Consider the following 14,470-nt stretch of genomic DNA (forward strand, 5'->3'; position numbering starts at 1 on the left):
CCAGTCTTGGGAGTGGCTGATGCCAGTCCAGGGTCATGGATACCTGTTTTGTTTGGAGGACAGTGTGGACGTTATGTCACTGTGACCTGTTGACAATGCTAACCAAGCGTCAGGGAACTGGCCAGTGGGGGAGAAATAGGCTCTTCCAATAACCAGGTGCATGCATGCTATTTTTGCTGTTAAATCAGCTGACAGAGCTAATGTCCTTGAGGCTGATTCTGGCCGGTGATGAGAAGCTGAACCAGAGGCTTTAGGGATTTGTGGGAGAACCTGTGCCCCAACACTGCAGTTTCTTTGGAGTCTCTTCTCCCTGAGCTCAGAGAGCTGTGTGCTGGAGACCTAACAGCCCCTCTGCAGCTGTCAATGGTGGCCTGCCCTTACTAGCAGCTGCCCTATTTGATGGCTTGCAGGTCACCTAAAGATCTGACTGAAGGGTAAAAAGAAACTTCAGAGTGATGAGCTTGTAGCCCTGTTTCTTGCTGGTGGGGAGGGGTCAGTGCTTTCAGACTTGTTGGAAGAAAAGTCACAGGCTTGCCATTGCAGATGACTGAAACTCACTTTGAATCCCGAGTTGCATGGCAAAAATTGATCCACTTTACTCTTCATCTTCTTTGTGACACTTCCAAAGTATGTCCAATTCAACATAGTCACAAAACAAGCACAGGATCTTTCCTAGGAAAGAGCAGCCTCCCTTCTAAGACCCTAACTGGATGGTGACCACCAGTATCTAGACATCTAATATCCATATTAGCATCTACATCTGTCCACCTCCAAGCTCTGAACATCTTCAGTTGTTCACTGGAGGAAGCTAGCAGTCTCCCATTATATCTCTGGACCACATGTATCTGTGAATGCCTAAACTCTCAGCAGCCTCTCATACTGGCACTGGGTTCACTTCTAATACTTCATTCTTCTGCCTTCCCGGTCTTTTGACAAGTCACCTTGGCTGCTCAAAGCCAGTCACTTTTTTGCTCTTGAGTCAGATATTTATATGGCTTATAAGACTTTGCATATAGCCCAGCCTTCTCTCTTCTGCCAGTTTTGTCTTCCACACCATTTTGTCACCCATCTCTGTATCCCAGTCATTTCCCATCTGTTTCTGTCCTCCAGTGTATTAACTTTCTCCTGTCTCAGGACCCTCACATGCACTGTTAGCTCTGCTTGGGAAGTTCCACACCTTGTTCTCCTTAGCCCTCTGCTCCTCCGAATAGAATGCATTGTTGAGGCTGAATGGAGTTCGCTTCCTCTTGGTGTACAAGTAATTTACAAACATCCTGTCCTGGGGTATACACGCAAGGCAGATACTTGAATTCTGGAACTCTGCAGTCAATTATGCACAGAGTCTGGCTCAAAGCTCAGGTGCTTCAGGGTCCAGTTCTTTGTTTTTTATTCTACCAGGACAAATGATTTCAGTTGACTGCAGTGCTGATGGATGCGTAAACATACACAGATAATACTTGACACAGGGTTTTTCTTTCTAGTTTAGCCTTCCCAGATTGGGTTATTCTAGGGCTCTACTCAAGCTGGTCCCTCCTCCCCTCCTCATGTAAGGCCATCTTAGGTGCCTCATGACGCATCTCTAGGCAGTTGAAGGTTATAGGAAGGTGGTAAAAACCTTTTGCTAATCACTAGGCTGGCACTATCCCAGGTGAGCTACCTCGGTATATAACACCTGGTATCCCAAGCTAAGTGGAGGAGCATGACGGGGGACAGGGTAGAAGAAGCAAGCAGCAAAGTCACTCTTCAAACCAGATGCTAGGGAGCATGTCATAGACTGGCAGCTGCTGCTGCAGGTAAAGATCTGAGGGTATGTGCAGCCCAGTGAGCTTTATGGAGGAAGGTTCTGTAGCAATCACACCTGCAGAGCATTTCCTGGCAGGAGGTAGGAATCACAAGGAACTGAGTTTCTCTGATCACTTTGCCTCTTAGGATCACTCTGTACGCTGGTCTGAATTGTTTGTTGTCGATACCTGCCTAGGGAGAAGCTGGATTCCTTTGAGCCATGGCTAATGTGTTGAAATGATTCCTTTATTAAGATTTCATGGCCATGTGATAGTCCACTCCACTTCCTAACTGAATCAGCAGAGCAAACATGTAGTTAATCGAGGGACATACTTGTTGTTCCTTGGTCTGTGTTTATTTGCAAACAACAACAACAACAACAAAGTAAACCTAAAAGCAAAGCAAAGTGTTTCCTACAAGTGGTTCCTTGTGTACTGGAGTGTAAGCCTGCAGGTATGTGGGCTTGTTCAAGGCTTGTCCTGTTGACAAGACAATTGGAGAACCCCAGAGGGAAAATGTTGGCGCGGAGTTGAAAGTAGAGTATGTGGATAAAACCACCCAGGACTTTGCTTCTTTGGTCACCTACAGGCTTGCATAGCTTTGTCAAGGAGCACAGGCCCAAGGCCTACACAAACAGTTGTGTGGGTGTGTAAGAATCACAAAGACATTGCAAGTAGGTCCTGAACTGGTGTCTCTAAGGGGGGCCTTCAATTTGACAAGGTGATGAAGAGTTAGTGCTGGCAGTTTTAGGAAAACAAACACAACAGTAGGCTGGGTGGCTGACTTCATGCTTTATGGCCTATTCCCATCCCTCCCCTGCTGCTCTGGCACCTAGCCCTTGGGAGCTATTTTTGTACCTGTCTCTCCTGGCATTCTAAATCCCAAGTGACCTCAGGGCCAGGACCACCTCTTAACTCCTTCTGCAACCTGCTTGAACTCTAGGCTGTATCCTCCTGAGTAAGCATTCTTTTAAGGAGCAAGACTTAAAAGAAAGGAGGCTACCACCTCCCTCTCCTAATGTAAAGTAGGATTGATGAGTCAGACACTCATCTGCTTTCTGGATAGACCAAATTGATCATGTTTGTGATGTTGTTTTGAAACACCAGCTTAAAGGGTGACATGGTTAAGTTTGTTTAAAAAAAAAAATACTAGGGCCTGGATTGTGGCCTAGTGGTAGAGAGCTAGCCTAGCATGCACAAAGCCCTGGGTCTGATTTCCTTGGAACCAAATACACAGAAAAACTGGAACTGGTGCTGAGCCTCAGGTGGTAGAATGCTAGTCTTGAGAAAGCTCAAGTACAGTGCCCAGTCCCTGAGTTCAAGCTCCAGGTTTGGTAAAGAAGAAAAACAACCTCCGTTTTTAGTGAACAGTGCTGAGATGGACACATAAGACCTAACTCTAAAATCAGAAGAAAAAAAGACTGCCCACTTTCACTGGAATATGAAAGTTTCTTCAAGAGCTGTTATTCCATTGGGGGAGGCAACTTCCTGTAAAATTGGTGTGATCAGCCATGGGAAAGGAGAGAAACAGATTATAGGGTCACAGGGATAAACACCATGTGGCTTTCACATCTGAATGTGTTCACCATCACTTTAATTAAACACCAGTTTTTCCAAGAGATGCCTCTTGACTTAATTGGGAAAAGATGAAAAAAAATGGATGTTTGGTGCTGGATAGAACAATTGACAAGAGTTTTGTTGGTGGATAGTTTGGGACTGTCCATAGGCTGTAGATTATGTGTGGATATTCTCTGATCTATCACCTCCATTTTTAGAGTACTTTAATTTTTTTAAAAAATATAATTTTATTGTACAAAGGGTTTTTAAAATTTAACATGCCAGTTCATGAGTAAAATGCATCTTGATGCCACCCTTCGATTATTTCTCCACCAGCTCTCACAACCCCTTTCATCTCCTCAGTTTCCTGATTCCATTTTCACATAAGGATATTACAGCTGAATTCTCCCACCCTCCCCCTCTCTTCATTCGTTTCACCCTCTCCCCTCGACTTCATTGCCCGCCTCGCAAAAAAATTATTGCATGGAAATAGATGATCTCAGGATGTTGAGGTTGGCAACCTATATGTGGATGGATTGGTTTAATATGCTCACGTGTGGTTTTAACAGTCAGTGGTTGAAACCTGGATGCCCACACGTCAGGGGCTACCCACGTTCATCCAAAAGTGTTTTCAGATGATAAACTATGCTGTGAACCCACTCAGGAAGATGGAGTAAGTGGTTATGGTGGTGGTCTCTGGGAGAGGTGATCAACTTCCTGTTTAAATGGCTGAATTTTCATGTGCCCCTTGTTTTTCTTTGGAAAAAAGAGCAATAGCCAAAATGGCTGTGGTCAGTGAGTCTACTGTGAATGTTGAAGTGATTCGTCTTTTCTTTTCTTTCCTCTAGAACCTGACAGCATTATTGAAAAGGCGTCTCACTCGGGCATGATAAACCCCAGCCGGCAGTGGCAGACGCTGAAGCAGAACACAGGGGTTGCACACTTTGAGTATCAGATCCGTGTCACCTGCGATGACTACTATTATGGCTTTGGCTGTAATAAGTTCTGTCGGCCCAGAGATGACTTCTTTGGACACTACGCCTGTGACCAGAATGGCAACAAAACTTGTATGGAGGGCTGGATGGGCCCTGAGTGTAACAAAGGTGTGTGTTTGTGTGTGTGTGTGTTTGTTTGTGTTTGTGTGTGTTTGTGTGTGTGTGTGTGTGTGTGTACATCAGGTGTGGTAGCCAGTCCTGACTGCCTATTGGGGTGTGAAGTTCCTTCTAATAGTTGGGTGGCTGGTTGCTATCTTGGGTGGGGTGGGATTTTTGTTGTTGCTGTTTTTTGTCTGAGCATGAAGATGCAGTCTGTAGGGAACGTTGTTGGTGCCCCCTCTGGATGCCCTTTACCAGCTGGTGTCCCCATCCCCCAGCTGCTGGGAATGTTGGCTGCTAACAGCTCACAGCTGCTCCTTCTCCAGGGAATTGTCTTTGGCCAAGCAGGAGCCACTCCGTGTCCCATTCCTGCAGCTCACAGTTATTGAGTGACTGACAGAAGGGGCACAAAGGCCAGCCTCCTTTTGCCTTAATGCTGTGGCACAAGATTCACACTCTCGAGCTTCCCCTGGGATCAGGCTGAAGCCAGGCTGCAGCTGAGACCATGTCCTTGCTCAGTTCTTCCCCTGCCCCATCTGCCTCCCCTTAATTCCCTTTAACCCTGTACTCGAACACCTTTCTCAGCCTTGGCTTCTGAGGAGCCAAATGCCACTAGAAATGGACCAAGTTAACCCAGCTGCTGTCTGAATAGACAGGGCTGTGGGGCGTGACACCCTTTGAGCTTAGATGGCTTTGCTGCAAACTTATACTAGACATCTTTGGAGCTACTGTGATATGGAGGGAAAGACTGAGTGAGTCCACTCAAGAGTAAGTCTTCAGAATAGTTTGCTTCCTCTGGTCTCATCCTTTTATACTAAAGCTCAGTGATTGTTCTGTGCCTAGCCATTTGATGGGAATCCTAGTGAACCACATGCTATCCTCTTATAAAAAATAATGCACTCTGCTTATCTTACATGATACAACAATCGGTTCAATTCTTGCTTGAGAAACTTAAAAAAAAAGTTTTTTTGTAACTTTGAAATTGGAGGTTATTTCACTATCAACAAGACATTTTGAATGGATAGCATTTCCAGAATCTAGATGAAGGCAGGAACCGACCATTTACAGTCATATTTTAAAAACTTTTGGGCTGGGAGTTTGGCCCAGTGGTAGAGTGCTTGTCTAGCGTGCACAAAGACCCAGGTTCGATTCCTTGGTACCACATTCATAGAAAAAAGAGAGCCGGAAGGGTTGTGGCTCAGGTGGTAGAGCTCTAGCCTTGAGAAAGTCCAAGGACAATGCTCAGTCCCTGAGCTCAAGCCCAGGACTGGCAAAACAAACAAAAAAACAGTAGCAGTTAAACTCGGATGGTAGTATTTTGAAATGTTCATTGCATTTCTCACTAATAAATAAGTATAGGGTTTCTTGGTGAGAATACTGAAGTACCACCAGATCGGGCTGCTGGATTAGCTGGGCAAATGAAGCAAGTCTGGTTGGCTCTGTTGGCCCCGTGGGATTGTTGAAACTAGGCATTTTGCTGGGGGAGGGAGGAGAGGTTTGCTTCAAGGAGGCTGGGGCTCAGCTTGAAGATGCCCTGATAGGACAGTGTGAATGAGATGAGGGTGGGCGTGACAGGGTGGAAGCTGGATAGCTATTCTAGAGGATTGCATGAAGGATTCCCTTCCCCCCATCGTTTGTCTGCATTATGTCCCCAAACAGTATCATGTTTTGGGGGCTCTGTTAACATGGCCTTGAAGTTTAAAGCTGGATTTGTTATTGGGGCCCCTCCCATCTTCCTCTCCTTACAATGGGCATGATATGAGATCTCTTAAAATCGTGGATTTTGTAGGCTTAATGGAGCAGGCCATTCTCATGACTGCTGGCAGGGAGAGACCCGGGCATCATGCTGACACACCCTTCTGTTTTTCTTTTGCAGCAATTTGCCGACAAGGCTGTAGTCCCAAGCATGGGTCTTGCAAAGCCCCAGGTGACTGCAGGTAAATAAGTGAATCGGTCTTTTGTTGTGTTTTTGTTAACTTTTATTTTCCTGTAATGCAACAGAGGGACTTGGCTTTCTTATGAATATATTGCTGTTTTTTTCTTTGGACAACAAGAAAAAACTTTAAAAAAAAGTCTTTAGATAGGCCCATCCAAAGCTTATTAAATTATACCAGCTGTCCAGTGGAATGCAGTGATTTTTCTCTTGAACAACAAAAAGAACAGTTAGCATGGGCCTAACCAGTGACTTCATGTATTAACTGTCCTGTGTAAATGGATAAGGCATTTTTGTAATCTTAAAGTGCTAATGGACTAGATGTGGCTTTGTTTCCTTAAGTTTCCTCCTCTTCCTCCCCCCCACCCTCCCGCCCCGCCTGTGGCTTTTCCTCTCTCAGCCCTCCCCCACTTTTCCCATCAGTAGGCGAAAGTCCAGCATTCTTTGCAATGGGATTAGTACAATCTCCTGGCCCTTTGCAGGCAGGAGGCTGGGCCTGTGCTGAGAGGTTAATGGCTGTGCTGGAATCTGCTCAGTTGAGCCTGATGAATGTAGACTTTTGCTGGCCGCCTTTGAAGTCTGTTCTTTTATGGTCCAGGAACAATGCAGAAGCCAAAGGGAGACCTGCCCTGACTGCTTCCTGATGAAGGTTTTTGGAGACTTCATGAAATGTATATTATGCCACTTTGGGAAAGGCTCATTGCAGGAAATACTGTGGCATTTCCACAGTGTCTCATGCTTTCCTCTCCCACCCTGTCAAATTTACAGATTTAATGTGACACTAAGTGGATCCTTCAGCCCTGTCACCTTTGCCCCCAAAGTTCCTCCGTTTATGACCCAGTCTCAACTAGCACACCTCAAGCAATCATGGTCGAATGGAGCTCTGATTCAATTGCAGATCTGGGTTCCATAGCTGTTGGGGTCCCCAGTGATGGCACTGTTACTGGTGGGAGCGTCCCGTGAGAATGGCCATACCCGCCAGGGTCCTGTGCAGGCTCCTGGCTCCTCCCCACTCCAATCCCATCCCTTGCTTTGGCCCAGGAACCTGCTTATGAAAGAAAGTTGGCCATGTGATTTCACCTGTTAGTAAATCTGAGGGCTGGTGCTTTTAAAGAGATGACCTATCAGCTTCATTCACCTTGCTTATCCATCCTGCTCTGTGTGTGGTGCATACAGTGAAAACTTGAGGCCGAAATGGAATTCAGGGCTGCTGGAAAATAAGAACAGATTATCCTGAACTTGTTTCATTTTTGTGTGTGTGGGTTTAGTTTTTCTTTTTAATATATTTTTATTGTTATAAAGGTGATGTACAGAGAGGTTACGGTTTTGTAATTTCTGTAAGGTGGATTTTCTAGAAGACTATGGGAATTCACCTGCCATCCCCTTCCCCTCCCCCCCCCTGGATGTCAACTGACTGTGGTATTTAACAGCATTACTGTACCATCATATGCACAGCAAGAATCCACCTTCTGTAACTCTCCCTAATGAAGGGTGTTCTGGAGAAAGTCAAAGCTGTGGTGCTATTAGGGACTCAGAAGCTGTTCCTGGCTCTGATGAGTATCAGCCAGGCTGAGGGAGATTTGTGCTACAGTCATCAGAATAAACACTCTCTGCTCAGGGGAGGGCCCTCCCAGCCAGAACAACAGGCTTTGTTTCCAGAATTGAGCCCTTTCCCTTTCGAAGTCTCACCTCCTACTCCCTGCCCAGACACGCACTGGTGCTCTTATTTACTTAAATTGCCACTTTCCCACACAGTATTTGCATAGTCTCCCAGCCCCAGTTCCTTTCCTTGCTTTCAAAAGGAAAATCAAAACAGAACCTTCTAGCTAAGGAAGTTCAGGTTGGGTCCTGCTCCAGAAATAGTTGAATGGCAAGTACCTGTAAGTTGTCTTTTGGATTATGTATTACACAGGGTGTTGTTTTTTCTTTTTCTTTTCCTCCTGCACACCACGTAGACTTAGGTGGTCTCTGCTCACTTTATTGCAAAGCCTGCCAGTGATACCAAAGTTAAGTATGAATCAACCTATGAGGAATGTCAGTTGAATTTCTCATGAGAATCTTAATCATATATTATTAAACTGGGAGAACTTGGTGGATGCCTCTTTTTAGGGTCAGTATTTTTATTTGTTTTCTCTTGAAGTCATCCGTGGCCTCTTGTGATTGCTTTTTTATTCTTGGGGATTGAACTCTTATTAAGAGGTTAGGTCGGGTCCTCAGCTGTCTTTCTTTCCTTGCTTTTATTAGGCAAATGGAAGAGGTGTAGTCATCCTTAATTTGGAAGGGTAAAGGAAGAGACAGCAAGACCAGGGCTGTGTCCCTAACAGTCCTCAAAGTATTGCCTGGGCTAAAAATACCAGCTTGACAGAGCAGGCTCCTGGTCAATGCCAGCCATTGACTTGAGTGTCTGGTTTTGGTTTTTTTTTTTTTTAAGACTTATTCCTACCAGATGACTTACTGAGTTCTTAAACAGTCACTTGTCATTTAGACCCAGTGTCTCTTTTCCCTAAACCAGAATCCTGTTTGATTAATTTAAAAACACACATTCTAGGGGTTCTCTTGTGTTTGGGTGGAGACAGCTTGTTTTTTTAAGAAGTACGGAAGTGGTTAGTAGGTATTCTCAGGGGTTAAGTTGATTTGCAGCCCTGAGTGATTAGATATTTGCTAGATCCCTGTAATTTTCCCATGACAAGGATTTGCTTGCAGCAATCGCCTCTAGCTCTCTGGTACCAAAAGCCCTTCTTGGTTGGGGGTGGGGGTGGGGGGTGTTTTCCAGAGTTACAGCTGAGAAGCTTACCGGGGGTCTAGCTCTCTTCCCAGGTCCCATTCTGGAAAGATTGTGGCATGACCCACATTGGTTCTGCTTTTCATTCCACCGTCAGGCGGCGGGTGCTCCTTGATTCTCCTACCCCTTTTTGTTAAAAGCGTGCTTTTGAGAAGGCGGTTAGAGTTTCAGAGAGTTTGAAACCTGAGGGGAGAGTGGTTTGAGACCCTGCCCTCCCCCCTGCCAGGTGAAGGTTTGTTTGTGTTTTTGTTTAGTGATCCAAGACACCATTTGGTTTCAAAAGAGTCTGATGAACAGGGTGCTCACAAAGGAAACCTAACTCCCCTAAAACTAGATAAACTAAGCTGACCCCTCTCTCCCTCCCCTCTTTTCTTTCTCCTCTCCCCTCTCATTCTTCTCTCTTCTCCTTTCCCCCCCTCCTCTCCTCTTCCCCCTCCTCTTCTCCCCTCTCATCTCCTCCCCTCCCCTCTCCTCTCCTCCACTCTCCCTCTCCCTCTCTTCTCCTCCCCTCCCCCCTCCTCCTCCCCCTCTCCTCCTCCCCCCTCCTCCTTCCCCTCCCTCTCCTCCCCCCTCTCCCTCTCCTCCCTCTCCTCCCCTCACTCTTCTCCCCCTCCTCCCCCTCCTCCCCCTCCTTCCCTTCCTCCCCCTCCTCCCTCCTCCTCCCCCCTCCTCTCCCCTCCTCCCTCTCCTCCCTTCTCCTCCCTTCTCCTCCCTTCTCCTCTCTTCTCCTCTCTCTCCTTCCCTTCCTTCTCCTCTCCTTTCCTCCCTTCTATCTCTCCTCCCCTTTCCTCTCCTTTCTACTCCTCCTTCCCCTCCCCTCCTTCCCTCTCCCCTTCCCCTCCTCCCTCTTTCTCTTCTTTTCAACTCTGTTCTCTGTGTCCTCCCTCCTCTCCCTTCCTCCTTCCCTCCCTTTCTTCTCCTTCCCTCCCTCCCACTTCTCCCATTTCTGCAAAGTGAGAAATGACTAAATAAGCATGGACAGCCATGGTAATGGGTCATAAATTATCTGTGGAATTGGTTTCAAATGTTGCTGCTTTCTCTGCAGTTTAGTCTTTGGTGAAGAGGTTGTGCCTGCCCTCTGTGTTTTATTTTTCATTGTTGTGTAGGTACCAGGGCTTGAACTCAGGGCCTTGTGCTCTTGCTTGGCTTTTTTTTTTTTTTAAACACAAGGCAGACACTTATGAGCCCCAATTCCCACTTATAACATTTTGCTGGTTAATTGGAGATGATGCTCAATGACTTTCTTCTTGGGCTGGCTGTGAACCACAGTGCTCAGATCTCAGCCTCTTGAATAGCTAGGATTACAGAGGTGAGCTACCATGTCCAGCTCCTTCATAAAGTAGCATCATGAAGCATTTTCCTGTCTCCTTGAATGTCTGTGCACTGGAATTACGACTTGCTGTCGAGACAAAGCCCAGCTGAGCTACAAGCATTGGTGGAGAATTTGTACATCTGTTGTCACCAGGGGTCATTTCCTTCTATGGTCTGTCGTGGTGAGGTGCTAGGATTGATTTATTCCAGGCCTCCACCTCCAGCTCATTTGTGGAAGCTGGAGAAGAGTGACTTGCTGGCTTCTCCACAGGCAGCCCTTCTGTTGTCAAGAATCAGCCGGGAGGGGATCTCAGCATAACTGCGGAAGTGTTTCTAAGAAGCCTGGGGCAAGCCTTGAAAGTCTGCCATCCTTTCCTCTCCCAGAAGAAAACAGACAGGCCTTTGCAGTGTGTTCACTGTGCACATCCACTTCGTGTGGGGAAGGCTAAGCGGGGCTGTGCTATCTTGTCTGTCTACAGGTGCCAGTATGGATGGCAAGGGCTGTACTGCGACAAGTGCATTCCACATCCGGGATGTGTCCATGGCACCTGCAATGAGCCATGGCAGTGCCTCTGCGAGACCAACTGGGGTGGGCAGCTCTGCGACAAAGGTACACCCTTAGGCAGGACCCCTGGGAGGTGGGAGACAGTGGGGTGTGTGTTTACGGGGGCTGGAGCTTAGGGCCTGGGATGCTGTCTTAGTTTTTTTTCCTCTCAAGGCCAGTGCTCTTCCATTTGAGCCATAGTTTACTTTTTAGCTTTCTGCTGGTTAGCTGGAGATGAGTCTCCCAGACTGTTCTACCCAGGGCTGGCTAAGAATTGTAATCCTCAGATCTGCGCCTTCTGAGTAACTGGGATCATAAGTGCCAGCTCAAGGATTTGCTTTTCATTTTTTCTGTTGCTGTACTGGTGACGAGAGGCAGGGCCTTAACCGTGGGATCTAATGATCCTGCCACTAAGCTACATCCGGTGCTAGGCCCTTTGATTCTGAATCTATTTGAATTGGCCTTAAATACAATGGAGGTATTTTATTTTATTTTTTTTTGGCAGGGATGGGGGTTGATTGTGGGGCTTGAGCTCTGGGGCCTGGGCGCTGTCCCTGAGCTCTTCAACTTGAGGCTAGCCCTCTACCACTTGAGTCACAGTACCACTTCCGTTTTCTGGGGTTAATTGGAGATAAGAATGTCACTCTGTCAGACTTTGGTGCCTGGGTTGGCTTTAACCTTGATCCTCAGATCTCAGCCTACTGAGTAGCTAGGATTACAGGAATGAGCCACTGGTGCCCAGCTGATACTTTTTTTTTTTTTTTTTTAAAGAGAGAGGGGAGGCCAGAGCCATAACAGGTGGATGAGTCCTTATTTTCCCGTCTTTGTGACTTTGGGGGTCTTGTTGGCAGATCTCAATTACTGTGGGACTCATCAGCCATGTCTCAACGGGGGAACCTGCAGCAACACAGGCCCTGACAAATATCAGTGTTCCTGTCCTGAGGGTTACTCGGGAGCCAACTGTGAAATTGGTAAGTGGTTCAACTTGTGTGAGAAAACCTTGGTTCATTTTTTTTTTTTAACCTCATGTGGTTTCAAAGATAGACTTTAAGCCATTATCAAAAGATGAACATAGCTTCTAAAGTTAAGATTTGCTATTCGGCCCTTTGATGGGTTTGTTGAAATTTCGGGCTTCTTCTTCTTCGGGTGGTATGATTAAGGTAGGAATTTGGACAGTGATTCTCCCCCCCCCCCCCCCCCCCCCCCCCCCCCCGGCTCCGAGGTATGTTGGAATGTGGTTGGGGAAATCTTTAAGAAGAAAGGTAAACTTTCTTTTTTTCCTAGACACACCAGGGTTACATCACATACTTGGCTTTTCCTTTTTGCAACATGCTGGACTTGATGTGTGAGGGTGTGGGACTCGGGTGTGGGGGAGGGGCGTGGCATGGAGTGGGTGTCCTGAGCTGACTGTTCTGGTTTTTGCAGCTGAGCACGCTTGCCTCTCAGATCCTTGCCACAACGGAGGCAGCTGCAAGGAGACCTCCCTGGGGTTTGAGTGCGAGTGTTCTCCTGGCTGGACTGGGCCCACGTGTTCTACAAGTAAGTCTCTGCTCCGGTCAGTGTCTTTTCCGGAGGGTTAAGATCGGGTTGGCGAGAGACACTTGGGCTTATTCCACATAATGACCTAATGACAGGTCTGTCTTGGTGGGAGAAGAATGGGTGGTATCCTGTGCTATCTAAGAGCTTCCATCCAACCTGCCGAGGTGGAACTGGGATGGGCAGCGATTATCCATGGAACAGTTCCTCTTTTGCAGATGCTTGCTGGAGCTCTGACACCTTCAATCGTGGTTCTTCTCCTGGGACTGTTGGGAGGCTTTTTCAGAGGGAGGTTACTACTGAATGTTTTTCATTAGGCCAGGTTGCAGAGCTAGCTTGATTGTGCGAGCAGTCCCCATGTGAGAACCTCATGGGATGCTTCACAGTGCAGAGCAATGGGTACTGGAGATTCCCTCGGGAATAAGGCAGTTCTGTGGTCTTAAATGAGATCCTGGAATCTGAAATGTAGCCAGGCTGGAAAACAGCTGTTACCGATGCCCTGAAGAGCAATGAGCAATACGGTTTAGGATATGGATTTTGGGGTCAGAGGCCTGGACTTGGAGCCCCACTACTTGGGGGCTCAGGTAGGCTTCTTTGCTCATTGCGTAGACACACCTTGGCAAAGGTGTAACATCGGGGTGTGTTTATTGTGGGAACACCAATCAGATCAATGGAAAATGGTTTTCCACCTATAAAGAAGTTACTTTTCTACACCTTTTCTCTGTGACCTCTGAGCCATGATGAAAACTGTCTTTGAAAGTAAAGATTATCTAGTGTTGTCACTGAGTTTATGCTCCAGCTGTCTTTGTCTCCCCCACTGCTTAAGGAGAGATTAAATGAACTGGGCCAGTGGGGGATTTAAAGCTAAAATCAAGGCTCGGCCCTTCTCATTACCCTACCGCTTGCCCCGTGGTAGCTTTACTTGTAGTTTGCTTATAGCTGCCCTGGGACACCTCAGGACGATTGTGACTGTACTATCTGATTTCCAAATGGATTGAAATTAAATTTGTTCCCCCCCCATTGAACAGACATTGATGACTGTTCTCCAAATAACTGTTCCCACGGGGGCACCTGCCAGGACATGGTAAATGGATTTAAGTGTGTGTGCCCTCCCCAGTGGACTGGCAAGACGTGCCAGTTAGGTAAGAAAATTCTTGTGACTCTTTAATTCCTGATCTAAAGGGGGTGGCTTTGCTATTCAAAGCTGGGAAGAAAGATGAGCATGTGGTCAGCGGTGCAAGTTTGCCTTCTATCATCCTAAGAAGTAATTTATTAAGTCTCATGGGTCCTGGAGAAATAACTTGAATGCAAATGGATTCGCTTTTTTCGGCCCTGTGGGAAAGTTGCGGGATTCCTTGAACCATGTCAATCCCTCTGTCCTAGGAGTGTTCAGCTGGGTTCTAAACAGGGATCATCTCATGAGGAATGAGCTGTCTGCATTCTTCTTGCCCTGCTGAAATCCCAGCAACTAGGCTACACTGGATTTCGCACAGAAATGCCTGGTGGCTTTCTGCTATTCTTTGAGGGACCAGTTGTTAACCAGCAGCTGGAAAGTAATCAATTAACATTCCTTATTGGAAAACAGCTAGGGAGAAGGTTTAGATGCTCAAAATATTAGGAGCCTAGTAGTTCTTATTGAAGTGACTTGTTAAAATGCCCCTTATTTTAGACCCAGCTGTATTAGTCTGGTGCCTCTTGGTGGGTTGGGGGGTGCCAAATGCTGTTTCTCCTTGCTCATCCTTGTTTCTTTTCAGATGCAAATGAATGTGAGGCCAAACCTTGTGTAAATGCCAAATCCTGTAAGAATCTGATTGGCAGCTACTACTGTGATTGTCTTCCTGGCTGGATGGGTCAGAATTGTGACATAAGTGAGTGACTGTTGATTCTCATTGTTTCCATGAAACTTTGGTATTGAAGGCTCTTGCCTGTTAG

At 46.6% G+C, this 14,470-nt stretch overlaps 1 protein-coding gene across 1 annotated transcript in view; it reads left to right on the forward strand.

Annotated features, from left to right (window-relative positions):
• Jag1 (jagged canonical Notch ligand 1) overlaps positions 1-14,470 on the forward strand; it is a 37,104-nt gene that overhangs the window by 11,550 nt on the left and 11,084 nt on the right. The window contains exons 4-10 of the mRNA XM_090351988.1: positions 4,187-4,441; positions 6,309-6,369; positions 10,938-11,068; positions 11,854-11,973; positions 12,428-12,541; positions 13,567-13,680; positions 14,293-14,406. Coding sequence (XP_090208114.1) covers positions 4,187-4,441; positions 6,309-6,369; positions 10,938-11,068; positions 11,854-11,973; positions 12,428-12,541; positions 13,567-13,680; positions 14,293-14,406 — 909 coding nt within the window. The remainder of the gene's footprint in view (positions 1-4,186; positions 4,442-6,308; positions 6,370-10,937; positions 11,069-11,853; positions 11,974-12,427; positions 12,542-13,566; positions 13,681-14,292; positions 14,407-14,470) is intronic.

This window comes from Megascapheus bottae, chromosome 18 (assembly GCF_031878675.1).
Source record: "Megascapheus bottae isolate mThoBot1 chromosome 18, mThoBot2.hap1, whole genome shotgun sequence".
Taxonomy (NCBI): domain Eukaryota; kingdom Metazoa; phylum Chordata; class Mammalia; order Rodentia; family Geomyidae; genus Megascapheus; species Megascapheus bottae.